The following is a 16,609-nucleotide window of genomic DNA, read 5'->3' on the forward strand; positions in this document are numbered from 1 at the left end:
ATAATTGAATCTAACCAATCTGTCTACCTAGCTATCTAAATGATCTAAATGACCTATGGCATGACTTGTCCTTCCTTATACCATCTGCTTCTGGAAGATTATTGTATAATCTACTAAAGATTGATGGATTTTCCCTCCATTGTTTAATTCTGGAACAGATTTCAATTATTTCAACTTAATTTACTATGTACAAAAATAAATCAGAAGCTTATACCGGCCCCTGTATCAGATTATACATTAGATTAAATTCGATTTATTGCCTTCCCCTTTCCAGGGAATTTTATTATTGCACAACTTAAATAAATAGAAGCTGTCTTGACAAGATATAATGAAAAGTCAAAAATACCAAGCCCCACAATTATACATATAATTGAAGGTGCATTTGTACATACAGAAGAACATTTACTTATTTCAATGCAAGATGTACTTACTGCCAGGTACAAAGCTGCATAAACACTAAGAGCTGCATCTTTGGATGGAAACGTTCTTCTGGCTTTGATAACAAGATCTGGGATCCCAGTGCAAGCATTGGCATCAGTAATAAACTGTGTAAACTGTCGACAACCAAGTGCTGTATAGTTGGGTTTACAAACTGTAAGGAAATGTGGGGCCAGATTCCCTGTAACAACTTGTCCAGCATTTACAAATATATCTGTAGCAAACAATCCAAAAGTATAAATGCCTAGAAAAAAAAACAGAAATAAATCAAAATGAATATCTCATTCAAAGTAATAGTCTCTACTTTTAAAACTCTGATTATTTTTTGACACAAGAAAAACAGAGCTAACAAAACAATGAAAACAAGCATAAAAGTAAAATAAAATTCCATAGGGGGCAGAGTTGTTATATAAAGAAACATAAGATTACCTGCATTTCTATATATTTTAGGACTGCTCAAAAAAATATAACAGATTTACACATTTATCAGAGCTGATACCCAGTGGTGCAACTAGGCATCACCACCTTGACCAAAATCACAGGTCAATTTACATGTGATCTGTGATCTTGTGTGCTCTGTGGGTCACCCATGGATCCCATACAGTGGAAGGAGACCCAAGCCCCCCTTGTGCTTCATTTGTAGTTATGACCTGTGTTAATTCAACACAATGTGTTTGACTGTTTTTAGCAGAGTTCCAGTAGAGTGCAAGTGGATACCACAGCAATGTTACTTCTACTATTACTATGTATTCAAATTGGCTGACAATTAATTAATCAATGTTTGCTTTAAATTGAGGTGCAACTGAAAAGGTACAAAGTTTTATTTCTTCTTCCCTATCCCTAGGCACAGAAAATACAAACAATGCAGTCTATATTGATAAGTTACTGATCCTACTACTTTGTCTTAGCAATATAAATTAAATGTTCAATAAGAAAAAAAAATACAAGGCTAAAATTAAAGGGATAACTGTTGTAAGAATACAAATGACTGTACATAACTGTGTACAGTGTAAATTGTTGTGAAGCCGTTGGGGATAGCATATCAAAGCAGGATTGTATGTTGATGTAGATCATGGGATTGCCATACCACATACCATAGTTTTGATTGAGAAGCCTGAAATTAATTTTTTTATTCCCATACATATTTCTTAGAGTACAAAATTCAGAGCATGCAGATGTACATATTGAAAAGAATAATAGATTACAAGTATTTTTTCTCTTTAGTCATAATAAGACAGTCACTTATATATATGAGTGAAACTACAGTTCACCCCAGTTCAATGCTCACATAATTACAACTGCCTTGGCCCAGCTTGAAACCTCCTCCCCAATGTGGGGATACACACCGGTAATCTACCGGTGCCCTCTCCACGTCACGGGGGGGGGGGGTTGCGCTCTCATTCATTGATAGTTGGAAGTCCAACTATCAATGAATGAGAGCGCAAACACCCCACCTCCCCACCCCGTGACATGGAGAGGGCACCGGTAGATTACCGGTGTGTATCCCCACGTTGGGGAGGAGGTTTCAAGCTGGGCCAAGGCATTTGGGAGCGCAGGTGCAAAGAAGGGAGGCTCCAGCAAATCTAAGAGAAAGAGCGCGCAATACCCAGGATCGGGTTACCATGGCAACACAGGCGGAACCGCGCTGTTGACAGCCGCCGGTAGAGTTCTGTTAGGTCGGGAGGCAGACCACAGAGGATGCAAGGGGAAGTTGGCCACAGGTCATTGGTATGATGCTCTGCGAGGAGGGACAGAAGGGCACACCGGGCTGTAGCATCTCTTAACCCAGGGAAAGTTGTTTTTAACACTTGCTACCCCCACAGGGTACACCTTGTGCCTGCTTTAAACACATGGACACTTTGTATAATTCACTATTGGACACTTCACCTGATACACTGGAATATACTTATGATTGTTTGATGTACGGACATATTATTTGGCAACAATATGACACTCGCAGGGTTGATTTTGATGGTGGCACACACTGATGACGTCATACCTCATGGTTATGACACCATGTTGTTCTCTTTAAAAGGAGTAACACTGTATGATTTGTTTTACATCCTGAAGACGGCCCTAGTAGAGGAGCCGAAACGTTGAAATAAATTACTTTAATTTTTCTCACTTACAAAGTTCTTGGAGTGCGGTTATTGGTTATTTGTAAATAATACTATTATTAGACTAGCACCCAGGCAGATGCCGCAGAGAGTGTTTCGAGTGCACCAGGTTGGACTAACTATATATATATATATATATATATATATATATATATATATATATACAAAAAACATCAGCACTCCAAGGATTTTAAACAAAGTTCAAAGGTGAAGAAAGAGCAGGTTTATTAGAATCCAACGTTTCAGTTCCTATCTGGAACTTTCATCAGGGAATACAAACCACCAACAAGTAGTGAACGCTTTAAAAGGGTTTTTGCTGCCAGTTATCGTTGTTAGGCAACCACAACCCAGAAGTGAAAGATAGACATTCAGTGCGGTGTGAAACAAGCACAATAAGTGAAGCACAAGTGCTCTCAGGTGAACACCCATATACTGACCTCTTCTAAAATGCACCTAGACCCCAGCCTTGATCACATGGAGAGAGACATACACCTACAATGCCTGCAGACACAGACACTCTGAGGGCGTGGCTAAGCCTCTTCCATTATCCTGTAGCAGTGGGGCAACCCAAGAGGTTGGGAACACCAGTGTGGTGGAGTCACGCCTCCTAGTAACTTTGCCCTGCATAACTTAGCAATGTCAAGTAGCGTCTTGCAGGGAAGTCACTATCAACTCTGTATAGTGGGCAGTGCATGTAAATACACAGACTGACACACTTAGCTATGAGTAATGCAAATGACACAGGGCAAGAACAACAAATGGAGGCTAAAGTCTGCCCCATCACCTATGTTCCCAGAACCCACATATCATGACCAAGTCCAGGTAATGGGAATCATACTCCAAGGTGCGTATGAAGGCATAAGGGGTAAATTAACAGAGATAATCACCCTGTAAGTATAGGTGCATTGCGAATCACTGGTCAAAATTAAAAACAAAGTTACAGCATTGTACTGCAGTTAGTCGTGAATTAAGGTAAAAGGTGGACAAAAAGATGGAAGCATATTGAATAAGGGACATAGCTTACAGGGGGCATGAACCAAAGCATCCAAAGTTCAAAAAAAGGGCATCACACAAAGCAGACCAGTGGCAAGGTTTCGTTCAGTCCACGTGATGCCACAGTCTCCAATCTGTGGATCCATCTGGATTCTCTCCTAAGTAGTGCCTGGTCCCGGTTGCCGCCTTTTGACAATGGAGGTTGGTAATCAATTGCCATGCATCTGAAGTTAGGTGGTGGGTGCCCCTTCTGGAGGAAATGTTTGGCTACAGGTTGTTGAGACTTGAGTTCTTTGAGTGTGGTGCATGTTTTGAGGTACAACCAAGTCTGTGAAGGATTTTGTATCTCTTCCCCGTGTGTGGGGGAAATTCGGGCCCGTCAGCAGGCACCTACATGTTACACAGTCTGGACACTTGTAGCATCCTAGTTTACTCTGTTTAGATAGCCAGTTTGGTTCTGAATCAGGCAGCCCCAGAAAGTCTGTCTTGACAATTAAATCCCTCAAATTCTTGCCCCTTCTGTAGCCCATAATGGGTTTTCTGGCTTTGTGGAAACAGAGGGATTCATCCATGTTCAACATGGGCCAATGTTTGTCAGTACTTTTGGCAAGATGGCAGGATGCTGATGAGAAAGTGGTTGTATAGATTAGAGAATTAGTGGCTTCAGATTCCTTTCATTTAGATATGAGAAGATCAGATTGCGTATGTTCTAACTCCCTATTCAGCTGTGACAACAAGAGATCCTGTGTGTAGCCTCTTTTGAGAAACCTAGCAAGCATCTCCTGAATCTGGACTTTTGCAGTGGCTCTTTCAGTGTTATTCCGGATAACCCTCAGAAATTGTGAGTATAGTATCACACGGGTCGTAGCTGGTGAATGGAAGCTTGATGTATGCAGTATTGAATTGCGATCTATTGATTTCCTGAAGAGACGGGTCCCCAATGTGGAGTTACTTATGAAAATATTAAGATCAAGAAAGTCAATGTCCCTTGTACTATGACACAATGAAAGGCTAATGGGACTGTCAAGGTTGTTGTTGATGAAAGGCAAGGAGAGCCTCTTCAGTATCTGTCCATATCATAAACAGATTGTCTACGTAGTGGAAATAACAAATGCTGATGCCCAAGAAAGGGAAGAATGTGAGTCGTCTCATATTCAAGCATAAAAATGTTGGCATAAGATGGTGCCAGCGCACTTCCCATCGCGGTGCTGGAGACCTGTAGATAGAATAGTTTCTCAAAACTAAAGAAGTTCCTGGAGAGGGTTAATTCTAGTAAGTGAATGAGAAAATCGACTGGTACCCCTCTGGGGGGTGTATTGGATAAAGCCTGCAGACAGCCCATATATATATATATTTTAATAATTTTTAATGAAAAGCAATACAAATTAGGAGAATACACTTACCAAGAAATCTGACAGTTCTTCTCACCAGTGGATTAATATAACAACAGTCTCCGGTTAAGAGAGTCTTTTCCTGGTTTTCAAAATCTCTTGTTGCGACCTGTAGGCAAAACACTACTGTTTCGCCAACGATTATCTAAATAAACAATAAAAGAGCAGGATATTTGAATCTGTTTAATGTTATCATATGCTAACAGCAACATTTTAACATAGGTTATAGAATTCATTTTGACCGCCCAAATATAATCACTTTGGTTACTTTCCAAATGATTTCTTTAACAATGTGCCTAAATGTACTTCATCTTCATAGCCAACAACAACTGACTTATTCTGCATACCCAACTGGTCCCAAAAACCAACATGGCTTAAAACCCTAAACAGTACTGCAAAGAAAGGAATACGGTAAAAGTACCATGGGGAAATTTACTAAAGGGAAAGTGGCACTGCCAATTTACTAACGGTCGCTGGCGTAAGTTTGCTCGCATAATTACGTTTTTGATTTTACTGACCGTTACCTCTATCACCAGACTTGCCTTCGCCACCTCAGGCCAGGCAAAGTGCATTAGAGTAGATAGGAGTTCCTCAAAAAAAGTAGAAAATTCTTCTAAGTCCCAAAAAACGCTGGCGTCTTTTCATTTTTACAGGGTGATAGGCTGACAAAGATCGAAAAAAATTTTGGGGTACCCTCCTTCCCCCCTACATTTGATGACATATGGCACCTAAACTATACTGTGGGCTCATGTGTAGGGCAATATAAGACCTCTATATAATTTTATTAAAGTTCCCTGGCCTTGTGCAGTGTAATATATTTACTGCAGCATATACGGCCATTGTACTTTAACTGCACGCCGTATACAAATTAGCCAACGCTAGCGTAACTTCGAACTGCTGGTGTATTTTCGCTAGTGCAACTTCGCCAGCGTTCGTTACCCTGTGCGCAACTTCGGAACTTCGTGAATTAGCATTGTCCAGGCGAATTTACCCCTAACGAAGTGTTGCGATGTGCGCAAAGCCAGCGCTGGCGAGTTTTAGCCTGTTAGTAATTTTCCCCCATGTGTCATTATCCTTAAGCAGAAAGAGGATTAAAATGAAACAAAAAACATTCTTTTCAGTCTTAGCAAGTATGATAAATAGTTGCAGAATTCATGGGTCGATTCATAATTCATTTGGCCCAGAGTTGTTCCCCATCTCTGCCCTGATCTGCCCTCACCCACTTCCAATCCTCCCTTCCTACATTCAACATGTATTCACTTGGTTAATTTAGGTGACATTATAAATATGAAGAATTTGCTCTACCTATTTGATCAACCATCAAGCAATTCTATTCTAATTTATGAATGCAGCCATTGCATTGTAATATCACTTGTGTTTGAAGTTACCCTCCCATTTAGACTGTAAGCCCTACGGGGTAGTATCCTCTATCCTTTTGTCTCCTTGACACTGAGTGTATTTATTTTTTATATTTATGTGAATTGTATTTCTAATAATGCACTTATTGTTACTTATTATTGCAGTGAGCTCTTGTTTGTTACTAATAATTTATTGTTTTGTTGTACAGTGCTTTGGACCTATGTAGTCATGATAGATTGCACCTCAGTGGAAGTGGGTCCACTATGCTAGGGGGTAGAATGGCTATGAGGCTGGGGGAGTGTTTAAACTAGACAAGGGGGGTGAGCTACAGAAGTATGGAGAAGCTAGGTTAGATGGGGCAGTGGGATTAGTAATAATTAATTCAATAATTAATTCTTCTATAAGATCAATTGTTATATACAGGATTGACGGTGGGTTAATTCATTTGGCACACTAGTCACTTTTTGAACAAAAGAAGTTTTATACTGAATTGAAATGAGATTGGAGTGAAATAATTTATTGCAATTCACTTTATAAATAGCCACTGTAACTTATTATATGTATTGGAACCAATATATATTCGATTTTCAGCGCCTTGCTAAACTCATATGCAGGATTAATATTCTGGGCCAATGTCGTAGGAAGTTTTTACAATGTACTTTTTTTGTTACTATAATACAAACACCCCTCTGCTGTGCAATCAGTTGTAAAGCAAGTGTTACAATCCATTTGCAAAATATTGATACATTATTCTGAAAAAATAAAAATGGCATAATAAACCTTATTTAAAGTTTTTTGAACCAGATGTACTGTATTGCTGTAATACAATTCTAACAGGAAAAAAATGAATACATGATTTGTACTAAGTGTGTCATCAGTAAATTCATTTTCCACTCTATCAGTTTTTTTTAATTCAGGCCAAAATGAAATCTTATTTTTCTTATAAAGACTGGAACCAGGGCTATCCAGTGGCTATTTGTGCATTTGTCATATTCTATAAAGTGTGGAATGCTGAATAGCTTTATATGATCTCTTTCATTAGCATTACAACCGGGCTATGATTTTGTGCTTTTTGAGAATCACATTCCTTAACAGCCTTCTGAGAATAGGGATGTAGTTAAAAATGTACCTGATTATAGAAATAAAGGATGCATATAATTTACTAAATGGACAACTAATTCCTCTTGCACAATGCTCTTGTGTTTGTACTGTTTTCTGGTAAGTCAAGATTTATTGTAAGGGACACCTCAGTCATCTTGGTGAACAAGCATGTAGTTCAGGTTTAATTACTCACAAATTAGCTTCATGTAGATATAAAGATGCAGTAACTTATAAATGAAAAGAATGTTAAGTATTGTGTAAAGTGGGTTGATCCGGAAGCAAAATCATTTCTTTAGTTTGTCGAGCTGGAGTGTCCGGGACCTACTGGGGCCAGGGCCGAATTTACATTGCAGGCGCCCCTAGGCCCACTGTCATTCATCGCCTCCGTCCGCTCTCTTTTATTTAATCAAATTTTCACCATTGAGTCCGGAGTACTGGAGATTGGTGCACAGGAAATTTTAAAAACTATCGTATCTCCTGTGCCTCCCAGTTTTTATGAACCAATACAGGTGTGGGCTCATTTACATTTCCTACACTGTTCCCTGTTGATTTCCATGTGTTATATGGATAGGATAGTGTGGCACATATATGAAAACCAAAAAGCATACTGTATACTGAGTGCAATCACATCAATAACATTTTTAATCGGCTGTGCAAATAGTGGTGCAAATTGGAGCTTCAATCTAGAAGATTATGCCCCTTTATTAAAATATATATTTTTAGCCATCAACTGTTTATCTATTGCAGATATGGAAACATGCATGTCACAGATCAAACAAAACCACAGGGTTTTCACTTAAATGTATGACATTTCAACCTTGGGGGGGGGGAGGATTTCTGATGTCCTATTAACAACTGCATAAAGAATAAAATGGGATTATAAAGTGTGGGTCCATTATTAGCCAAAAATACATACGGTTGGCTAGGGTTGTCACCAGGCCTGTATTCACTGATTGGATCAACATAAATTTTACATCATGCATTATAATATTATATAATATATGCAATATAATACAGAAGAAAAATAACAGGACAGAAATGTTGATATTTTTCCATTTTATGTCCAGTATGACTCCACTTCTGGTTTTACGACTATTTTATTTTTCATTAATAGTAGTAAAAAACTGGTTATTTGTTCCATAGTGCACAGTATTGCCTAATTTGTAGCTTTAACATGTGTATTGATTAAAAGTACAAGAAATCACTTCCTTTGTTAATGCTGCAGCTGATACTATTCAAGCTCGGCAAAGCTACACAAACAGGAATTACAGATCGATTTTTATGGTTGATCAATGAAACTCACAGGGGGTGAGCTCCTGGACCCATTGTGCAGGCACAGAGGCCCAATGCTTTGTGAAATGTGTTAACCCCCTGCTTATAAACAAGTTTTATCATACTGGTAATTAAGTCATACACAAATAGATGAAATAAGGTAAAAACACTTATTATATAGAGTCTATAGACAGACCCCATAATTCTCTTATGACGGTGTTCATGTAAATATTTACCTGTACTGAACAAATGTAACCAATACAACTTTAGTTTACAGTGGCTTTTTAAGAAAAATACCCAACTCACTAATATTCATGTTTCAGTTAGCTAACATTATTTTTGTTGGTATTGTTGCAACAATGTGAATAGAAATGCCTGTACCATTTAAGTATTGAATCAATAGCTCCTTGACAATTTATAGCCTTGTTTGTATGTCAACTTTAGGCAAACTGCTTGCTGGGTGACTGTCATTGGTACAACATACATCAAATCTAGTGGTGAAGTTGTTGTTGGTGGGGTTTGGGTGGTCCACTGCCCAGGGCTGCTGAAAATTCTTGCTTCAGCTCTAGACATTGTGCTTCAACCATAAACAAGAGTCTCCCTGACCAATATCTGATTTGTGCTTGGTTATATATCAAATATATATGTTGAAAAATCTGATCTGATAAGAACTACAATACTTTGCTTACCCTATGTGAAGTTATTCTTTGCCTAGGGACTAATATATAGATAGATATATGATAGATAGATAGATAGATAGATAGATAGATAGATAGATAGATGATAGATAGATAGATAGATAGATAGATAGATAGATAGATAGATATATGATAGATAGATAGATAGATAGATAGATAGATAGATAGATAGATAGATAGATGATAGATAGATAGATAGATAGATAGATAGATAGATGATAGATACATAGATAGATAGATGATAGATAATAGATAGATAGATAGATAGACAGACAGACAGATGATAGATAGATAATTAAATAGATAGATAGATAGATAGATAGATAGATAGATAGACTATTTTGGTCAACTACCTGAGTGGCCAAATTGGATAAGGTCGCATTGTCACTTCACCTGACAAGTGGATCTTGCATTGTATAGACAGCTTAAAGGAGAACTATAGGTATAATTACTGGGGGAGGGGTGTCAAAATGTTAGGCACTCCCCTAGTGACTATAACATTTAAAAATGTAAAACTGCACCAGGCCAGGATATTTCTGTAGGAGTCGATTTTCTGCAATTTTCTCTCTTCATTTGTTTGGGCCAATGCAGATGCATGCACAATGGAGTGAAAAGAATTCAGCTTTCCACTCTACTGCGCATGTGCCATCCTAGACTGTAGCAAAGAGAATACAGAAGAAGAAGATGGTGGTCAGAAATTTTCCTGGGCCTATGCAGTGCGAACAGGAGAACTGGCCTTTGTATCAGGCAAGTGATTATAATCACTGGAGGGGTGCCTAACTGTGGACAGAGCAGTGACTTTCCACAACAGTTAGTAATACGTTTATAGAAGCTAGGGAAAGCTCTGCTAAAAGTATTACTGTACATTCTGATTTTAACATTTGTATTGCACAAATGAAATGAATAAGTTTTGGATGGGTTTTTTGGTGCAAAACATAATATGAATTGAAATATTTATGGTAAAAATGTGTTGTTGCTTTTATATTTTTTGGTGGTGTCAAAATATTGAGAAACTATTTACATACAGTAATTGTAATAATAAATGCAATAAATAGTTGTGTTTATTGGAGTGACATGTTATTGGTTAATGCTTTTAATCAAATTTAAGTATCATACTTTACACTGTATTAGCTACAGAATTCACACACTAGGACTACTGCTCATTCATAAAACGCAGAATGAGAGTAGCAGATTCAAGGTCAGTGAAAGGAATAATGAATATAATCCTGACCCAAATTTACTGTGGAAAACACCACATAGCGGAGTAATGAGAAAATATTTAATGACCCAATTACTTTATATGCAAAACTACAGATGGAAAGTGACAATTCTGAAGATACAGCAACCAGAAACAGCATTTTAGCATTTATAATGTTTGTAAAACGTATGGGGAACAATTTACACATTCAAGTAAAAGTATATCCCTGAACATTGCTGTCTCAATAAATATATCACAAAAAAGCGGCCCATATGTAAAACACCTCTTCATCAAAATAAATAATTTTCCTAAAAATATACTTTTTTAGAAGTACTTGCCAATGACTAATCTCAAATAGAAAACTGCCATTTTAATTACTAAGGGCCACCTCCTGGCTTGTACAATTCACTGTGCTCATTGTACACACAAATCAAGGACACGCATACTGTACATGTTAGGTTACATCAGCCAATGAATGGACAGAGCTCTTTCTTTTGCTCCAACACTTCTTCCTGTTACAATTCCAACTTCATTTTTTCTGTCAGGTGATATTTGGGGGAGCAGAGAGATTACTTGACAGGAAAAAATGCAATACTGCCAAACATAGTATTGTATTCAAGGGGTAACCTCAGGCCTCTGCACTCTGGGACAGAGCACAGAAACATGTGCCAATTCTGCAACAGAGAAAGGTAAAGCGGATGTATTGTGCCAGATTTTTTTTTCTCTTTATTGAATTTCTAGTAGAAGTACATTGCAAATATTCTTCTGTTTTAGATTTAGAAGCTGTAGATACAATATTGTTTTTTGCCTTTTATACTCCTCTAAATTGGTCGAGAGCAGTCGTCTGATAATAGAGGGTTGTGTTAGTAATATTTATGCCACCCAGTCTTTTACAGTAGGTAGCATTACAATTCCCACACTACTCTGGACTTTTTACTTGCCCACATAAACTGTGAGAACAGCTTCTGTAGTTTTAATAGGAAATATGGAGGAATATGCATAAAGATTGTTCAAAATGTGTATAGAATCTTAGTTGCCAGCATTTTTAAGGCATGTAGCCTCCCTAACCAGGACAGATGCTGGTGTTTCCATGAATTTGTATCATTGTATGGTATAATTAAGGAAAATTACTTGTGTTTTTAGGGAAGGCTGTGAGATGAATACCCAAATAATATATAGAGTCATCGCTCAATCAGTGACTTAATAACTAGATTTTACTGGGCTCCCCAGCAAATTAAATTTTGGGGCCCAAAAACATTGGTAAGTTCACTTGTTCTGCCAAGACATATTACAATTGCTCATTAATTGGGCCTAACTGAGCTCGCTACACTCCTGCACTCCCCCCCCCCCTGCAACCACAGGGACTGCTTCCTCTATCGCTACACCCCTGTTCACAAAGCTGTGAAGTTTCCTTTGTTTAATATAGATGCTTCTAAGCTGAACTGGTTTCCTAGGCCTATGATAGACAAACAAACCACAATGATGCGTTAATGGCGGAGCTCTCCCGACACTATGATAGACACATCATATTCTCCCCCGGGATATAAACACTGAGAAAAGGCCAACCTGTCCTGCATCCTTTCTATACATGAAGTGACAGAAATAAATGAGATCCACCTATTACTGTACACATGGGCCTGATTTATGTTTGCATTTTCTGGCTGAAATTAGCCTTGCGTTTACAGTGACAGGTGGATGTCCTTCATTTCTGTCACTTCAACTATGGGACAGATGCAGGATGGAGAAAAACTGCGGTGTCACACTGGCCTTACTTTGTGACTTCCTCAAGCTTTAGGTCTGCACTCGTTGCACTCAGGCATAACACTATCATGGTAGTGCAAGTTAGTGCAAGCAGCTAAGTAAATCATGAGTGAATCAAATACTTTTGATATTGATGTGAACTCTAAGAGGCAGATTTATCAAGGGTCAAATTTTCGAATTCAAATTTTCGAGGTATTTTATGACCAAAACTGTCAAATTTGACTTGGGCATTGTTAAAATTTGATTCGAGTTTTTTTAAAAATTCAAATTAGATTTTTGAGATTTGTCATATTCTGGCCCTTTTAGAACTCGAATTTGATTATTTGCCACCTAAAACCTGCTGAATTTTTAGTTTTAGTCAATGGGAGATGTCCTGGAATCAATTTGCAGATGTTTGCTGCCTTCCTGACATTTGAGATTTTTTTCACATCGTGTTTTTAAAACTCTATGCAAATTCAATTCAAATTCAATTTGAGTTTTCAGGTCGATCCTATTGACCCGAGTTTATAACATTTTATTTTTTTTAATAAATTTTGATTGGTCGAATTTTGAGTCCATGGGAGTTTATGGGAGTTTTAAAAAAATAAATTAATAAATCTGCCCCTAGGTCACCGTATGTTGGCTTTCACTCCCCCCCAGGCATGGCTCTTATATAGATGGCTGATTTCAGATCCTGTTACATATGGCTTAGCTTGCTTTATTAATTCATACATGGCCTTTTTTATCACATGTATCATATTTATTTTCTGTATACTCCGAAATATGTAGTTCCACTGCTGCACCCTATATAAACCCAGCTCCCACACTCTGGTCTGAGCATTGACTTCTGTAACGTGAGCACTGTGGCTTGCCCCAGCTCTTGCTCCAACCACTCAGGCCTGGTCCTGCCTCTATGTCTGCTCCATCCAGCTCCTGCCTGTCCCTGCCTCTATGCCTCCTCCTCCTGCCTGTTCCTGTCTTTACATCTGCTTTGTCCCTTTCCTACTTGATTTTGTCTCTACACACACTCTGTCCTGCTCCTGCCTGTTCTTATCAAAATATACATTAATATGAAATATAAGCCTTTATGATATTCCCTATAATTTATTCCTTACTATGTAACAAATGCCATTTCACTTCCAGCTTTAATATCCATTTAGATCTCTGTGTGGTATAATATTATAAGGTTTGCTAAAAAATGCTTCCCAACAGAATACAGCCTGAGGTTTGTCATAATCATATCTGCATAACTATATGTAACCTCATGCCTCTTAATATTGAGCTTTTATTGTGAAATCAACTACACAGTACACCGAATGGACAGTTCTTCCTTCCCTAGAGCACAAACCATTAACTTGCATTCTGTAAAATATACACTTATTTAGTTGAAATAATTTAGTAAAAGCCATACAAAATAATGGTAAATATACAGATATTGTATTCTAAGTAACTAAGATTGGAAATATAATTTCTCACTTATGAGTCACATATACATATAAAAACACCTCTGACATAAAGTCTTGTTCTTCGGTAACTATTTACAGGCAATTGAGATTTTTATTTGGTCATTTAGACAATTGTGTAATATACAGTAGCATAGTTAAAATTATTAATAATGAATTAAGTTAGAAACCTTTACAATGTTCTTCACGTGAAGCTGCAGTTTGTCTCCACCATCTCCATTTATGGCAGCATCATATAATTATATTGCCAAACAGCAGTCTAAAATTGACAATGAATAAGTAGAAGCCATTCAGTCTCCACAGTACATCTAAATGCACCACCTGTATATTAAGTTTGCATGAATTTGTTTACTTTTTAATGTAAGCAACACAACCTCCGACCAAGGTCAAATTGTGTCTTAAAAATAAGACGATATTTACATGATCACAGCTGGTTTATAATCAATGTTTCCAACAAAACTGTACAAAGTTTTACTCGTGTTTAGGGATTATAGAAGCTGGTATGCATATCTCATCTTTATCGCTTTTGGCCAGATACAATGTATGACCAAAAGTAGGTGGCCACCTGCCTGTCCAACATCTCATTTTAAAACCATATGTTCCCCTTCATCTCATTCCAAAAATGATTTAACCTTGTATTCTTCTTGGAAGTCTTTATCAATATTTGTTGCTCTGTTTTCACTTTAGCAATGTGAGCATGCAGATAAAGCACTGGTTCAATTAGTATAAAGCTTCTGAGACATTTTCAGGGGACCAGAATAAAATTGAGTCAAATCTGGAAAAATCTAGAATTAGGGAAATGTGTTAAAGAAATTTATTCTTCAAGGATATAAGCACAAGAGTATTAATGACAATGGTTTAACATTGCAGCATTTATGCAATGTGGAGGGGCATGTGCAAGGCCAAGTTACATGCCGAACCTCACTCAAGCAATAAGTGATTTGTATATGACTGAATGAGGTGCAGGCTAATCGGAATTAATTATTTACAGACAGGACCAAGACAAATTATGCATCTAATTAGTATTTTAAACATCCTAATTTCATGAATAATAACATTCACAGAGAACAGACATTTTTGGGAATATCGGCACAACATTTTTGTGAAAAATCTGGGAAAGCATTATGTAAAATCAGGGAAAAGCACCCATTAAAATGCATGATAAATTGGTAGGACTACAAAAAAAAACAATGTGAAATGCAGGGTAACATAATATCAGTGTATGTAAAACTGAACTGTACAACCTCATATTACTGCTTGGTGGATGGTTGTTCTATGAGTGCAAATGCTTGCATGGCAGTAAGGTATATTATTTTCCCTTTAGGAATCTTTTCAGTTTTGGTTTACAGAAAAGAAAGGAGTTTACTCCTATAACATAACTGAACAGTGATTCAGTTTGTGTTTGGTGCAATGTTATTTATTTTCTTTATGTCATATTGAATTTTCATAATAATAGCTCTGTGCATAATGGCTTGGCACAGTTAATAAATAGAAATATTCAACCTCAGTATAAAAAGACAGGTAACAGCATAATAACAATGCAATATGATGTCCAAAAAGCAATATCAATCAATGTGCAAACACACATTATGGAATGGCACATTTCTTTGTTTTCCCTGGGGTTGGGCTGTATATTTTTTATTGTAAAAATACAAGGCTGATAAATGCTAAATAGATTAGAGTCCATCAGAGGATTATTGATCTTGATTTGATTTCTGATCCTGTTTCTTACATGTAGGATAACAGTCACAGGGTGAATTATAAACAGAAAAGATAAATCACATTTTACAAAACTCTGTATTACTTATAAATGCATAAAGCAAGATTTGAAGGCAAAAACAAAAATATCTTAACAAAGCTGACCCTTTACAATAATAACCAGACTATTAATTACTCTGTTTCTGTATATTTTAGTTAAATATTTTACAATTATTTACCTTAATAGTCCTTTATTATGGTGCAATCTTGTGTTTTAGAGCGAAAGGTTAAAGTTGTACATTTTAGGGACATAACTGGATTTTTCTTATTGTTTGTAAAGGACTTTCAACGTTAAGCCATCTCAGGTCATTTAGCCTGGTCATGTGCTTTCAGAAAGAGCCAGCACTTTAGGATGGAACTGCTTTCTGACAGGGTGTTGTTTCTCCTACTCAATGTAACTGAATGTGTGGCAGTGGGACCTGGATTTTACTATTGAGTGTTGTTCTTAGATCTACCAGGCAGCTGTTATCATGTGTTAGGGAGCTGCTATCTGATTACCTGCCCATTGTTCTGTTATTAGGCTGTTGGGGGGGGGGGTGATATCACTCCAACTTGCAGCACAGCAGTAAAGAGTGACTGGAGTTTATCAGAGCACAAGTCACATGACTGGGGGCTACTGGGAAACTGACAATATGCCTAGCCCCATGTCAGATTTCAAAATTAAATGTAAAAAAATCTGTTTGTTCTTTTGAGAAATGGATTTTCAATGCAGAATTCTGCTGGAGCAGCACTATTAACTGATGCATTTTGGAAAAAAAGCATTTTTTTCCCATGACAGTATCCCTTTAAATATGGTGGCATGGTACTCATAGGAAATGTGTCCTTACTGATGGATTTTTAAGACATGCCAACTCGGGTCCAGGATTAGCAATCATATTCACTGGGGTGCCTAACAAATTGGAACACCCCAGTGAATTTAACTTTCTCTGAAAATAAATGTGAAAATAAGAGGCAGAATGCAAAATAAGGGAGGTAAGCTAGAATTCTGGGACTTATATCTGTATGTAGAAAATCATGCCTTGCAAAAGTGGAGCCAGTTTACTCGCAACTTTCTTATCATGAATGGGAATGTGCTGATTGA

At 37.4% G+C, this 16,609-nt stretch overlaps 1 protein-coding gene across 2 annotated transcripts in view; it reads right to left on the reverse strand.

Annotated features, from left to right (window-relative positions):
* The window catches only part of plppr5.L (phospholipid phosphatase related 5 L homeolog), a 96,068-nt gene that overhangs the window by 39,265 nt on the left and 40,194 nt on the right, over window positions 1–16,609 (reverse strand). For both annotated transcript variants that reach the window (XM_041589279.1, NM_001092703.1), the window contains 2 exon segments: window positions 4,952–5,084; window positions 432–682 (listed from right to left, as the gene is read on the reverse strand). In XM_041589279.1, coding sequence (XP_041445213.1) covers window positions 432–682; window positions 4,952–5,084 — 384 coding nt within the window.

The sequence above is a fragment of the Xenopus laevis genome, chromosome 4L (assembly GCF_017654675.1).
Source record: "Xenopus laevis strain J_2021 chromosome 4L, Xenopus_laevis_v10.1, whole genome shotgun sequence".
Lineage (NCBI taxonomy): Eukaryota > Metazoa > Chordata > Amphibia > Anura > Pipidae > Xenopus > Xenopus laevis.